The sequence below is a fragment of the Mercenaria mercenaria genome, chromosome 10 (genome assembly GCF_021730395.1).
Source record: "Mercenaria mercenaria strain notata chromosome 10, MADL_Memer_1, whole genome shotgun sequence".
In the NCBI taxonomy this organism is placed as follows: Eukaryota; Metazoa; Mollusca; class Bivalvia; order Venerida; family Veneridae; genus Mercenaria; species Mercenaria mercenaria.
Genome location: NC_069370.1, coordinates 48426420 through 48442528, shown reverse-complemented (window position 1 = coordinate 48442528; position 16109 = coordinate 48426420). Strand labels below are relative to the sequence as shown.

At 34.2% G+C, this 16109-nt stretch overlaps 1 protein-coding gene across 3 annotated transcripts in view; it reads right to left on the bottom strand.

The window, feature by feature from the left end:
- Positions 1 to 1117: 1117 nt before the first annotated feature.
- Positions 1118 to 16109, bottom strand: part of LOC123561649 (hypoxia up-regulated protein 1-like) — a 31351-nt gene continuing 16359 nt past the window's right edge. For 2 of the 3 annotated variants that reach the window (XM_053553014.1, XM_053553015.1), the window contains exons 16-25: positions 13924 to 13981; positions 13517 to 13596; positions 12171 to 12293; positions 9704 to 9832; positions 9389 to 9504; positions 8212 to 8422; positions 6852 to 7079; positions 6089 to 6347; positions 5293 to 5370; positions 1118 to 4954 (exon numbers count right to left, since the gene is read on the bottom strand). In XM_053553014.1, coding sequence (XP_053408989.1) covers positions 4872 to 4954; positions 5293 to 5370; positions 6089 to 6347; positions 6852 to 7079; positions 8212 to 8422; positions 9389 to 9504; positions 9704 to 9832; positions 12171 to 12293; positions 13517 to 13596; positions 13924 to 13981 — 1365 coding nt within the window. In that variant the 3' untranslated portion in view covers positions 1118 to 4871. The remainder of the gene's footprint in view (positions 4955 to 5292; positions 5371 to 6088; positions 6348 to 6851; positions 7080 to 8211; positions 8423 to 9388; positions 9505 to 9703; positions 9833 to 12170; positions 12294 to 13516; positions 13597 to 13923; positions 13982 to 16109) is intronic. The other variant, XM_053553016.1, reaches the window with a different exon arrangement.

The following is a 16109-nucleotide window of genomic DNA, read 5'->3' as shown; positions in this document are numbered from 1 at the left end:
AATTTGGGATATCGATGCTTACACCTGGCACGCTCAAGAACCAGGAAAGCTTCTGTAATGGGAGTGTCTCAAGTATCTTGCACTATCCTCTAACTTACATCACATAGTCTTCGGGAGGAGATGCCCATATGGATTACCGGTGGCGACCATAAATAGGCTTACAAACATAGATATTAGAAATATCCCAGGTAAGTGCCTGTCCAGCAGCCAGTGTTTCCAGTATGATAATGAGAGAAATATATCATGTAGTTCAGGATATTCATGTAATGATGTAACTAAATGAAAGGTAGAACCACAGAAATAACATCAGGTAGCGCTTTGGTAAAACAATACCAAATATCAAAATCAGCTGACATTTTTAGCACATTTTGCTTGGCATCATCTGGCCAAATCTATCGTTCAACTAGAAGGTGAACGATATGTAAGGACGGAAGAGGGGCATGTTTGTTGGCATGCAGGGCTGAAGTCAATTGGCGGCCATTTTGTGCAGCGAAGCGGAACATGTCATTCATATGCATAACTAGGCTTGGTACTGATCACTCCTGTGAAGTTTCGTCTTAATCTGTCCAGCAGTTTGACCTGTGAAAGCCTGGCAAGATTTTTCAATTTTTAGCTCTGGTGGCCATTTTGTGCAGCGAAGCGGAACATGCCAGCGATATACACATCTAGGGTTGGTACTGATCACTCCTGTGAAGTTTCGTCGAAATTCAGCCAGCAGTTTGACCACTGAAAGCCGAACAAGATTTTTCTATCTTTAGTTCTGGCGGCCATTTTGTGCAGCAAAACGGAACATGTCGGCGATATGCACAACTAGGCTTGGTACTAATCACTCCTGTGAAGTTTCGTCAAATCTGGCCAGCAGTTTGACCTGTGAAAGCCGGACAAGATTTTTCTTTTTAGCTCTTGTGGCCATTTTGTGCAGCAAAGCGGAACGTGCCGGGGATATGCATAACTAGGCTTGGTACTGATCACTCCTGTGAAGTTTTGTCAAAATCTTGCCAGCAGTTTGACCAGTAAAAGCCAGACAAGCTACAGACAGACTGACAGACAGATGGCGAAGGCAAAACCAATATGTCTCCCCCTATGGGGGAGATATAAATAAAAAGGAATTTCAATCAACAGTTGGTCAAAATACTTTTTTTATTTAATTTGTCAACATTGGACATTTTGAACTGAAATAAAAATGAAATGACAAATCTTCGGTTCCATCATTTATAACAAGGACACACACTTTTTCACAACATACTTATAAATATAATCGACTATGTAACTGGACCCATTTTAACTTTTACACTGTGATTTTAATGCTTGCAAGCTCTCTTCTTTACTTACATCTGTACTCTTGTAAATAACATAAAACAGAGCTAGCTTGTTTAAGTCATGGTGCTTTTAACTTCAATCACATAAGTCTAGCAGATTGGACATTTATCTTAACACAGCTGCAAGAGCTTGTTCATATAAGAAAATAGACTTACTAGTTGATAGTTACAATATTTACATTCTTGTGCTAAAATATATTAAGAAAATGGATCTTTCCAACAAAGTCTAGTTTTGATTTTCCCTGTTTTGTGAAGGAAGTATTACCCAACAACATTTAAACAATAAAATATCCATTCTAAGAAACAGAGAATGGGCCCAATAAATACATGTACAGCATAAATCAGCCCAATAAATACAGCATCAAGTTATTCATACAATCATACCAAACTGATATAGAAATCTCAAGCTCTGAGGCTAAAAAAGTTTCACTTTATGGTAGTGTACCCATCATGAAAATCAACACATTCTATTCTATTACTATTCTCATATTCTATTTTGACAATCTTCTGCCATAACAGAAAACTGCTTTACATAACAACTGGAGACTGTCGCAATTGCGTAAGGGAGTATGTAACTGAATGGAAAATGCTGATCATCATTACCGGTCCAATATCTTAAAATTATTGTCAACAGAAGTGTTGATAAGCAAAGTGACACTAGTAATCAGTTGTTAATAATTCATACCTTTCATTTAGAGGATATTATGCGAGTCTTTTGATACTGAATTTATTAAACGAGTTGAATAAAATAATAAAATGCGAGGCTCTGCAGAGCATTTTATCAATTTTATTCAATGAGTTTAATAAATTCAATGTGGAAAGTCACAAATGTAATATTCTTTTTATCACATGTTAGCTTTTCCTGTCGAAACATCAAAATTTCTACTTTCTTTAACTATTATTAACAAGTCAACTTGACCAACGTCTCCTATACTATAAACGTGGACGTCAAAGTTTTATTACACTCCTGCGATGTCAAACATGATAAATATATATATGTGAATAATAGTGTCAGGTATCTGATGACTACAAATATAGCAATCAAACCTTTATCCCGTAAATAAAAATCTTTACAAAATAAATGATAAGCAAAAAATAGATCAAAGAGACAGGATTATTTTAGCCACTTAAGAGGGGGACCAACTAAAAAACAGAATACATCCAGGTTTATCACTGAAACACATGTATGACATTATCATGTAACATGTGAATGACATTATCTTCAGAGAGATTAATTGCACATGACTAAGCACTTCCATCTTTTTACCACAAAATTCTTCACAGAAATTCACACACACTCATGTCTTCACAAATAAACCTCACATAATTTGTCTAACATGGAATGACTAATACAAAATAACAAATCTGGATTTCAGTGGTGGTGAAATTATTTTTTACCGTCCAACCAAAATTGTTTCAGCATTTATTTAACAATTTTGTCTCTCATTAAAAATGGTGGTTAGCAAAACTTTTTTTCAGTGAAAATCAACTTACTGTTTGAATCAATGAATCACTGGTAGAGTTTTGCATGTATTTCTTCTCCATTTTAAAGAACCAAAAATAAATTATACATCAATCTAAAGGTCTCCTCAGATGGTAGAAGATTTTTTGGTTAATATTGGATGAAAACTGCTGAATGTCATTCCAAGTGCACTACCTTAAGTGTTAAAGAAAGATCAAACAGCAATTACACTAAGCAACTGCAAGATTTAGAAATACGTATTAAAACAAATTCCTTGTTCTAGACACTGAGTAGATGTAATAAATTATCTAATCTCAAAATAAATGCATGCAAAAACTCAAATTTTCTTTTAACTATGACATGCTTTAACAATAACAACATAACTCCTTGGCAAAGTAATTTCTTACATATTTGAAATGGACAAAGTGTTTATCACCAAAATAGTGAAACTAAAATCAAATGCAGGAACACACTTCTATGAAATTATCTATGTGGATAAAAGTGATATTGACCAAAGGTTGATCCAATTTTTCCAAAGTTAATAAATCCTCACATCTACTGAATAAAAAAGGCAACAATTATTTTATCACTGAATCAACAACTCGAAAGTTTACTTGTGAAAACAATAATGAAATCAAAACATATATACAAAAGTTGGTATCTTTTCCCAGTGTTTTAGTCTCAAACTGTTTACGACGTCACAATTTTGCAAGATCACTGCTGAAGGACAATAAGTATTTTTGGCCCCGCCAACCAGTCAATAAGGTTCAATTGATCATAACACAGTAACTTGTTTAATATGTTCGTTTGTTTACCATAACACGACTTGTATTTACTAAAAGCCTTCTGTGTATTTCTTAGTGCACATTGTACTGTTAAAACGGTATGCATTTTAAACTGTTCTCAAGTAATGAGTTGGATTCTACACACCATCAATTTAACTAACCCAAAGTTTAAACATAATCAATGAAAGACTAGTTAATCAGTTACTAAACTTCCAAGATTGAAAAATATCCTACTAAAATATCCAGAATTTAACACTGAAATAAATTATGTAGACAATACTGTTGCTTTATTAATTAAAACTGGACAGGTTTAGGTAAATACTCGTACAAAACTCTTGCTTCTTGAACTTTTTTGATTTTTATCTAACAAAGTTAAAGACAGGATATATCTGTACACAATTTGATTCTATTTACAATATCCCATCACACTTAAGATAGTATTTCTGATGCCTTATCTCTAGGACAAGCTACAGTTTGTTAAGAATTAAACCTTTTTTACTTGCATCAAAAAACAAAGACAATATAATCAAAAAGTTTACTGTGACACATTTTCATATAAATACAACTGCACTTGATATGAATGGTCCCTTTTGTTTATAAGCACTTCTACTGCTAGGCACAAATCCTCTGTCAGTTCAAGAATTCATGCAATGCCATATTCAGTGTAATTTTGATTTAACATAGTTCAATAGGTATTTTCTTCAATTCCATATAAGCAAGTTATTTTTCAAGACAACTGTTAGGTATTTTCTTCAGTTCCATATAAGCAAGTTATTTTACAAGACTACCCGTTAGGTATTTTCTTCAGTTCCATATAAGCGACTACCCGTTAAGATATGCTGGTCCTTCTCAGCTGATATTTATAGCCGTTTAATCTCCATCACAATTCTCCAATTGAATTCCAAGCTCTTATAGGAAGTGGTAAGACTACTTTTATCAACAGTTTGATTGTTCATGTCTTAACAAAATACATATAAATAAATTAATGTAACTTAAATCCCCCAAATGTCATAAAAGCCCATAAATTTAACGTAAAACTTGTTTTTTTGCATTTTTAAAATCCATCCATTTTACTCCCCCCAACCCTCTAATCTAATCAGTTTATAACTGATGTGCTAATTGACAACCTTCACACACATTTTACATCATCATGGTTTAAAAGAATAGTCATACTACCCTATTAACCCAACGACAAATATGTACTGCAAGTAACTTTTGTGACTTTTATTACAAGTCATTTTCGCCTTAACTTGGAGTGGTCCAACATATTGTCTAATTCAGTCTAATACTAGATTTGAGCTATCGTTATAAATCTTCAGGGTTGTGTGTATTTTTTGCTTTTGGTTCTTCTGTGGGCTTGGGGGTTGTTTCTTCTGCTTCTGTGTCTGCTGAAAGAAAAGTTGTAGCCAAATTATTTATAATTATAATATACCAGTAAACAATTATGCAGCTCTAGCTCCTTGTAATCTTTATAATACCACATGAAGAAAAATTCTGAAAATGATGCCAGGAGCCATTTAAAAAGACAAAACTTGACATAGTAAGCTACAAACTGAGATCAACCTGAACTTTCAATGAGGAATCTGTATACCAGTATCAAAACACTAGCAACTGACTGTTTTTTTCTGAGCACTGTTTGGAACTGACCAACTGGCAACAAAATTATTGCATGCTGTGACTGGATATTAAAAAATCAGTTTTATAGTGTTTTTAAGACCAAACTCACCTTCAGCTGCTGGTTGTTCAGTATCATCACCAGTTGGTGGTGCTGGAATTTCTGTATCTGGTGGTGTACTTGTATCATCTAAAATTTAAATAATTTAAATCAAATATAGATCTACAGACATCTTTATGGTTTTTTTTTTTTCAAAAGAATTTCATATTCCTGGATTTGTACCAGTACAGATTTATTCTCTACAAGTAAATGACATCTGTCTCACATGCTTAGACGTGGAGGAAACACTTCAGACACACTGCCTTCAGTCAAATCATTATGTAAAAACATACATTTTGTCCACAAATCAAACTGGCCACCTTTCATTTCAGAGTTTTGTGCTCAAGTTACTTATCTAACCATGACTATAGCATCTGTATGTAAAAATTCTCCAAATGAATCATATAGCTAGTCATCAAAACTTAGCTATCTACCTAGTAGACATTCATAAAATAACAAATTCTCGTCTGATTTTCTTTGTTGTTTTTCTACCTGATTAAGAGAATGACATGCTCTTCTACAATGTAATATCCCTTAAAATGTTCTTAACTTTCTTAAACACACTGCATTTAACTTGAAATTAAAATCTAATTTAAAAATTGTGACGGAGATGTAATCCTTGGGTGTGTCAGGTGTTAGTTCCTGCTGGGTTCAAAAATAGCCTTCAAATTACACATAAATACTGGTCAACAAATATACCAAACAATGGCTCAATAATTTCTACCATTTCTTCACAATCAAGATAAATTACTGTAATGAATTTGGACTGAAATAAAAAAGGCACTCCAAAATACATTAGGAATCTTACCTGTTTCAACTTTTACATCCTCTTTAGTATCAGAATCTGCTTTTTTATCACTTGTGTCAGCTTTTGTCCCATTTGTTTCAGTTTTATTTTTAGCAGGTTTCGCCTTTGGTTTAGGCTTAAATGTTTTTGCTTTATTTATTAGATATTTCACTTCTCTGTCTAAAGCCTGCATTTTAAATGCAATGTCTTCTATTAATAATTTAGGTTTTTCATAATCTGGTATAGCACTTTGTTCTTTAATCATTGTTGCCTTCCATTCCTGTGTAAAGAAAGAAAAATACATGTCTTCAAATATTGCGCAAGTACATATATCACTCTGTAAAACTGAATATTTTTTTTGCAAAAATTTGACGGGAGACATTTCCGGTATAGCAAATTACTTTATATTTTGTCATATTTAACACACACTGATTCATCGAGGTGTGGGAAACTAGCTCAAAATAAATGCAGTGCGACAAGTCCTACTGTGTTATTTTTGTTCATGAGAATATGAAATACTGATTAACTAATTTCATGATAATCACCACCAAAAATTTATGTATAGTATTATTGCTGTACATCGCTAAAAATATAGTCCATTCTCCAATTTTTAAACACACTATTTGGCATTAAGTTTTCGCAAATCTTTATTTTGTAAATACTTATTACTTGCAATGAGTGGGTATATATTTCCATGTAGCAAAATTAACAACTCCAGTAATACACATCCAGCCTCCATTTAAACTGAAAGGATTCTAACAACTTTTATTGCAAATTAACTTACCTCAGTTTCATTTATTAATTTTTCCAATGTTTCTATTTCCACATCTGTAAATACTTTATCCTCGATTTCAATAGCTGATAAATTTTTAATACTGAGCAAGAATAATGATGAGTGATTGAGCATGCCGTCAAGCGTGGCTAATGCCTCAGGTCTCTCCTTGAATTCTTTTACTCGTTTCCCCAACTCCTTCACTTCCTTCTTTAAGCTTTTTAGTTTCTCAACAAATGGCTGAAAAATAAAAAAAATCAGATTCTCAATGAATGGCTGAAACATTAACTTATTTAAGTTCTTAATGAATAACAGAAAAATCAAAAATTTTAACTTCTCAATGAATGGCTGAAAAATTTAAAAAATTTAAAATGTTTAATACCATGCAATTTCTTGTAATTAAAACATACCATTTTAAACAACTGATTTGGGTCCAGGTAGCTATTTAAATTGTCATTATTGAAGACAAATAGCTTCCTAGATATTCTGAGATTTGTCTGATGAAAATTAAAAAGAAAGTCAAACTTCAGAAATGATTTGTTGGGAAGATTATATCACAATAATGATACCTTTTGTTTTCTTCTTATCATAACATTGTACATTTCTTGTAAAACTAGAGCTGCTTTTGAGAAAAGCGAATGTCTCCCACAACTGCCTATTCATCTAAATAGCAAGTCAGTCTTTATATACTATTTACTCACTACAATTCAAGGGCCAGAACCCCAAAATGCCTGGACCGATTTGGCTCATTATCGAGCTTGTCAGAGGTCTTATGGTCAAACACATTTTGTTCAAGTTTGGTGAAGATCGGATGAGAAATATTCGACTTAGAGTGCAGACAAGATTAAAAAGTCCGATTTTTGGTAATTCAAGGGCCATAACTCCAATATGCCTATACAGATTTGACTAGTTATCGAACTTGGCCGAGGTCTTATGGTCAAACACATTTTGTTGAAGTTTGGTGAAAATCGGATGAGAAATGTTCGACTTAGAGTGCAGACAAGCTTTGAGACAGACAGACATACACACAGACAGGCTGGAGTAAATCAATATGTCTCCCACACCACTGTGTGGTGGTAGACATAAATATTAACCAGATAACCACATACACGAGAAACACTGAATTTCTATACAGTGTTTGTTTAAACCAGAACAGAAAATGTTTGCCATTCCCAGAGATTTAATTCAAGAGCCTCTACATCTGTTATAGCTCTATGTACAAGATGTGGACAAAATAAACAAACAAAAGCCTACAGCAAATAGATTTATGTAGAACAAACCTATTCGCTAGAGAACACTGCAGCTAAGCCGTTTTGGCGGGGCTTCAATAAAAAATCTACATTCCTATTGGCTGAAAATTTCCTATACAAACCTCTTTGGGTGTGTCTTCCTCCTGTTCATAGAGCCAATCAGAAGCCTCAGATAACATTTTGTTATATTTCTCACGCTCTTCCTCTGTTGAACATCTCTCGTACATCTCCTGGGACAGTTTGTCCATAGTATCATACACAAACGATTCTAGCTCATTCTTAGCTTTCTCCAGTAGTTTCTTTTCTTTATCCTTTGCAGTGAGATCAGCTAACCTATGTATAATATTTGAAGATATATTATGCCCAAACGTTGTATATGAAAATTAAGAACTATATTTCCACCTAAATCTTAAATTCAACAGGGTTGTGCCTTTGTGTTTAGCTTAAAATACTGCACAGCAATAAATGCTAAAGGCAACACAGTATGAACAATTTAATATGTAAAGCCACTAAAAAACTTTTAAAGTTTTTAAAACAAATGGCTGTTACATTACGAGAGCTTATTGTGACTTCAACTATATTTAGCCAGATAACATAATACTTCATGAAGAGTTTCATAGTATAAATCAACATCTTAAAACATGTTTGTAAAAGATCTACTCGATTTTTTCTTGGATTTTGGCATAATTATAATACATATCTATCCAATGTAACATATAAACAGTCCATCTCAAAAATAAAAAGATTCTTCAATTTCTTCCGTACGTCAAATGGACATCAAAGAATTCTACATCCTGAGGTTTCAAAACCACTGGAGAGTGAAACAAGTGATTTAAAGTCTGCAATCTCCACAGCCTAGCCATAAAGGCCCCAAAGGGTTCTTTAAAACATATATATTCAGCACTGGTGTTAAGCCAAGTCACTTGGACCGAAGTAACTTACATAGATTCTCTAATATTATTATTATACCAGATTTATATAATAGAGATACAAATATGTCTCTTATATACAGGTTATAAACACAGGATGCAAAATTGTTGGTGGATTTTTGTAAAAGGTGACTTTAATTATCAGGTGTTTTTTTTTCCTTCAATAATAGGGGCCATTAACAGGCCCCTTCTCCTAAAAATATTTCTTTTAAATCATGCAGTTTCCCCCCAAAATTGACTTTACATCAGGTTTTTTATTCCCTTTTGCCCGAATACCGAGCTATTTTTCCCAAAAATCACAGGCCTGGGCCCCTTCCCCTCTTGGTAAATTTTTTTTTTAGTTAAATCAATATCTGCTAAAGAAACTCACTTTTTCTTGGATGCTTTAAGACTCTCTTTGCTGGGTGGTTTAGTGTCAGTAATTGATGTTTCCGTGGTGATGTTCTCCTTCACAATAATTATCTTTGGCTTCTTCTCACCTTCCTCCTAATAAAAACATAAATACCATAGTGGAAACATTCAGTTTCTTGGGCATGAAATTTCATTGTATTGAACAAAACAGGAATTTCAAGGAGATTAAACTTTGTGGAGTTTACATTTATTGATCATCAAGACAGAAATTTCATACTTTCATGCAAAGTTAGTTGTCTGCAAGGATGAAACAAAGAAATCTACAAAATATTACCTTTTTATCATCTTTCTTTTCATCTTTCTTTTCACCATTTTCTGTTTTCTTTTCCTGCTGTTCAGTTTCTTCTTTCTTTCCTTCCTCTGTCTTTTCTTGTTTTTCTTCCTCAGCAGGTACCTCCTCCTCCTGTTTTGCATAAAAACATTCAAAATCCAAATTTTAATGATTTTCAAAAACAAAAAAATCCCAAAAAATACACGAGATCCAAATGGGCCCAAGTAGCTCACCTTAGGAGGACAAAGTTTTTTTTATTTTCCACCTTGAAGTGGTTCAGTAGAATCATTTCAACAAATGTTATCAGGTCTATAAAAGGATGCTATGGAGATCCATAAAGTGATTCATGAAAAGAAATCATTTAAAGATTTTGATTTTTACTTAAGCTCTGGCAGCCTGTGAATGGGGCCAAGCAAAAGCCTTTGAACAAACTTGTCAGAAGACCATACAAAGATGCTAGAGACCAAGGTGTAAGATCCAACAAGCAGTTCATGAGGTCAGAATAAGGATTTCCCTATTTAGCTGTGGCAGCCCTCAAAGGAGCAAGAAGATTCATTTAAAAAAATGACTGAAAACCTTGCCAGAAAGCTACAGACAAAGATTGGTAGTTTCAGAGATGTCTATGTAAATTCAGGATGTCTAACGGATGAAGCTGGAAAATCCACATTTACAAATAGCTCACTCTACACTTTCAGTTTAAGCAAGCTCAAAAAAAAAAAGTAAGTATAAAATAAAAAGTTTAATTACATCAGATTATTTGTTTTTACGTCATGCCGACACAGTTTCGTCAAACAGATTCTTTTCAAACCCCAGTGCCACTGTGGGCATTATTTCAGTGGGTGAAGTACATTTGGGTAGCACCACTAACTTTCCAAAGGTTGCCCAATACAGGGTTGCCACGTAGTTGAGAAAATGAAATTCCCTGACCTTTCCCTGACTAAACCATACTTTTCACTGACCAATACCACTTGTCCACCAGATTTTTTCGGCCTCCTCCTCCCCTACCTTAAGGGATGCAAAGTCTTCAAAATCGAAAGAACATAAAAACAAAATTGATACAAACACATTCAAATTATGTTTATACACAATTACACTATAATGTGTTTGGGAATACCTATAAATACTGCTTGGAGATTGCCATAGTCTCTGAACATTTTAAACATAGACCCAGAATTTCATTTTTCACTGACTTTTCACAAATTTCATTTTTCACAGACCATTATCAAAATTTCCCTGACATTTCACTGACCTTGAAAAAACAACATTTTCCTCTGACTTTTCATGGTAAGTGGCAACCCTGCAATATTTTATCTAAACAAACTTAAAGAGCCTGAAGCAATTTTTAGTGTTGCCATTTCTTATATATCTAAAAGTACTTTGACTGAAGAGCTATATAAAATGGATGTAATCCATAGTCAACATATGCCTAAATTTCACAGCTATTACTGTCAGTCTTGGACTACTTTTAAGGCTGAGGTCCACATAATTTTGTGTTAAATTATGAGTTTTAGGTTACAACATTTAAAAAATTTCATTTGCCTAGGTTATACATAATTCTTCCAAAGCAAGTAAACCTAGTCATACCACAACAACATCATTGCTGGAATCATGCACTGGGACTCACAATAGTCAGTATGGGAAAACAACAACCATAAATCACCTTTCATGTAAATCATGCAAAATCTAAGTAACAAAATCTTGTATACTTACTGCCAGCTAAAAAATCAAATAAATCTTCCAACCAAACAATGTGAATACATCATATTTCATCTATTACACTTTCTACTTCATGTAAGATAAAAGCAACTGAGATTTGTTTTATAATTTACCCTTTATGATAGCAAAAACCAAAAACTATCTATTGGTTAATTACCGTAAACCTATCTATCTTACATCAGCTGTACAGGAAGTTTTTAAACTTATTCCTATAACTGGAAGGTATATTTGACCAGTACACACACTTTGGTGCAAGAATGCTGAGAAATTTATAAAAGTACTAATTTTTTATTCATTATTTACTCATTTCAGAAATTTAATATAACCAGTACTAAACGTTCAATGTTGGGTTTGTTTTTAGTGACACTAACACAGTTCAGATCATATAGTGAATTCCAAGAAGATCACAGGTAACTCCCTCTCCCTCTCAGCATTATTTTGGACATAAAAAATGCTCCTAGGTAGAGGCAATAATCTCTGACAAGCCAGCTGGAAGGCTTTTTTTATACAATGACTTGAGTAAGACTTCAACCTTGAAAGGCTAGGGCAAGTGATTAGAAGTCAGTGACCTTAATCACTTGGTCATAGGCCCCGCAGAATATTTTTGCACAAGTCAATTTGTCAATACCTACGAAACATGGAACTACCAAACAAGGTTCTCTTCCCCCCTCCCCAAACCTCCTCTGGCTCCAATATTCATCCCACTGAACCCAGTTGCTTTTATCTAAATTCTAGTCTACACCAAGCTGCTGACCTTTTTGCCCTCTGTGTCTGTTTTGGACTGGTCAGTCTCAGACTGGTCTGTTTTATCCCCTTGGGCTGTGTCATCCCCTGTTTTGGGTTCATCCCCTGTCTGGGACTCTGCTTTATCACTGCCCTTTAAAATTGATTACAAAATTGCAATCTAAAGTTCATAAATTCATTGAAATATCCCACTGATCACTAGATGTTGAATAAACAGATCATTGCAGACACTTAACAATACATACGGCAATACAGCAATTCAGAGACAACTTTTCGTATTTAAACTCCCTTAAGTCACATTTATGAATATTGTGTAATATGGCATAGTTAGTTGTCTCTTTGACAAGAGCCACTCTGGCCAAATTTTTCAGTACACTAACATTTCTGGGTTTTATTGGCTTTAGTATCTAAGTATATCCATGATCCCAATAGTAATAAACTTCCAAAACCTGCCTATCATTAGTACAGTCTGTTTTGAACTATCACATTCTTAATAATAGAGGCAACTTCAATAAATTTCAGAATCGGTAAGCAATTTTTAAAGTATTTTGGTAAGCGAATGTTACTGAAACTTGTAGAAACAAATATGATAAAGTGGTGGATTTATTGTTCACAATATTTAGATTCCATAGTAATTAAAACAATCACAATAAATGGTAAAGCTGCTCAAAACAAGCTGATTGAAATGTTTAAGACTTGCATGCAAAATGTAGTACATTAAACCTGCCCAAAAACTTGAAAACAAATAGAAGCCACACCATGAGAAAACCAACAAAGTGCGTTTGCAACCAGCATGTCTCCAGACCAGCCTGCACATCTGCACAGTCTGGTCAAGAACCATGCTGTTTGCTAATGGTTTCTCTAATTGCAATAAGCTTTGAAAGCAAACAGCATGGATCCTGACCAGGCTGGTCTGGATCCATGCTGGTCGCAAACGCACTATGTTAGTTTTCTCGTGGTGCCACATCATCTTTAACCTGACACATTGTTAGAACAGAACAAAAATTCCATGCAAACCAAATGAATAATTCAACATTTTAATCTTACCGAATGACTCTCTTCAAACTGCTCAGTCTATGCAATTAGGTATTCAATGAAAGTATTTTTAATATTCTATATTAAAGATTTTTTGGTTTTTTCTTTTCCCTTGAACTGCTAACTACACGATGAAAAATATGAACAATGAATCTAAAAATACTGGAATATATATAAATCAGTCTGTGGACAGGTCTATAAACAGTAACAGTAAAGCTTATCACATTGAAAATACTAAAATTAACACATCAGAAACTGTCAGCATTTGGACAAAGAATATGTTTTTACAGAAGGAAGTTGCGAAGGAACACTGAATGTTACCTCTGGTGGAAGGTCAGCATTATCTGCCTCCTTGACATCTTCTGTTTTACCAAATAATCCTGTCAGTTTACCACCTAACTCTGTAATAGATACACATAAAGTTGGTAAATGATACTTTTTAAATAGAACATTATTATTTGAGGGGAACAACATTTTGCAAATTAAATAGTTGCTAAAATCCAGAAAATTAAATTCCAGAAACCAGCTTTATTCTTTAAAATAAAAATTTTCTACTTCAAGTACCAAATTAATAGCTGTTTTGAATATGCATATGCTATGAAATTAGATATTAACAAAGATACTTCTGCCTACACTGGAAGATAGTTTTAAGAATCAAGTTCATCAAGACTACAATTTAATCAAGTATGCATGCACCTTCCACTGTTTCACAGGAATATCATACTTACTTGACCATGTTGATTCTTCCTCCACTACTTTTTCTTCCTTCTCAAACACTGTTTCTACCTGGAAAAATTTAACGAGTCGCCTACAAATAATATCTATGACAGTTTCAACATTTTTTACCAAGATTTTTTACAGTTTTATATTCAGGAGAAAATTGTAATAAAACAAGTTCAGCAAAATAAACTGGCTCTACCATTGCCTAAAAGTTATCTATGACTTAATAAGAAAAAATGAATCTTTTCTTTTCCTTATGGTCATCTACAAACAAACAACAAGAGCACCGCCTATGGATGCCATCGCTCATCTGCAAGTGCTGGACAATATAAGAGTTACAGTTCAGAATTTCTAAGTACAAAATGAGCCATAATTTTGACAAATTTCGTATCAGAGTTATAGTTCTTGGCATGCACAGTCACATGATGATAAACAAGCAAATTCGATGAATTGGTATCCCCCGCCGAAAGGGTTTGTGGTGAGGAATGGCAAAAAAATATATCCGTCAAAAAGTTAAGGATGTTAATAAGAAGCAAATAATTTCATTAGTCAAAATCAATTTAACAGAAAACAAATGTTTAATTAAAGAGTACATAATAAATGTATGATTACATAATAAATGTATGATACTTTGATCCTGACTAAAGAATTTATTTTGAATGGGAAATGCTTATTGTAATAAGCTTAGCTTTTAAAATTAAATGCAGTTAACTGAAATGTCAGCTTGAAGTTTAACTGGAACAAAATATTGTCTTTGAGTGGTTTGGCACCAGGTGTTGCTGATTAACATGTACATTTGAACTTAAAAGAACAGATGTCCTTAAAAGAACACAGGTAAGATATCTTGAACATGGCTGAGGGCAAGGTTTGTGCAGTCAAAACTTAACACGTTGAAGGTTTGAACATTAAAAAAAAAAAAAAAAAAAAAGGAATGGAAATATATATATGTATATATTTATTTTTTTAGGGGGTGGGGGTGCGGGGGAACGGGAGAGGAAACAAAAGGGTGAAGTTGGAGGGGGGGGGGGGGGGCAGAGGATGCATGATCAGGGGTGGGCATGACTGTATGGAGGAGTGAGGTGGGGGAACTTGCATGTTGATAAATAATCATGGAAGGTTTGAAAAGAATCTAAAATAAGAAATGAAAAAAAAATTTTTTTTTTTTTGGGGGGGGGGGGGGGGGGGGGGGGGGGGGGGGGGGGGGGGGGGGGGGGGGGGTGTGACCAAGGCAAGTGGGTGACCAGGTGTGGGTGCGCAACTTCACATGTTTATAATAAATGTTCACAGAAAAGAATGAAATTTAATGAAATTCTGCCGAATGGTAAGTTTATGTACAAATATGTGGATTTTTTTTTTGGGGGGCGAGGGGTGGGGGCAGAGGATGCATGATCAGTGGTGGGCATGACTGTATGGAGGAATGAGGTGTGGGAATGGTACAACTTGCATGTTGATAAATAATCATGGAAGGTTTGAAAAAAATCTTAAATAAGAAATAAAAAAAAACATTTTCTTTTTTTTTTTGGGGGGGGGGGGGGGGGGGGGGGAGTGTGACCAAGGCAAGTGGGAAGTGGGTGACCAGGTGTGGGTGCGTAACTTCACATGTTTATAATAAATGTTCACAGAAAAGAATGAAAGAAATTTAATGAAATTCTGCCAAATGGTAAGTTGGTTATGTACAAATCTGTGGATTTTTAGACAATTAAAGGGCAATAACTCTTAATTTACAAAAAAAATCAAACAAAATTGTGTGTACACAACCACATTATGGTGATCTAAATTCTGTTTAAGTTTCATAGCTGTAGGTCAAATATATCAAAAGTTATGATGCAGAAATTGCCATATTTATAGTACCCTATATAGTTAACACTAGAAACTTCTAAGGGCCATAACTCTGGTGTCACTTAGGCAATCTGACTGAAACTTGATGGGCTGCAAGAACTCATAGTGGTGAACATGTACATGAAGTTTCAAATAAATATTCCCAACCATTTCCTAGATATGGCTCCGGACGGATGGAAGGACGGAAAGACGGACGGAAGGACGGACAATGCCAAAACTATATCCCTCCGACTTTTGTCGGTGGATAACAAGTTTCAAAGCTGTAGCTCTTACAGTTTTTGAGAAAAGGTGGATCTAATAAAAATTCTAACCAACACCCTCAAGACATTTTTAGAGCAAGAATACTGCCATGAAA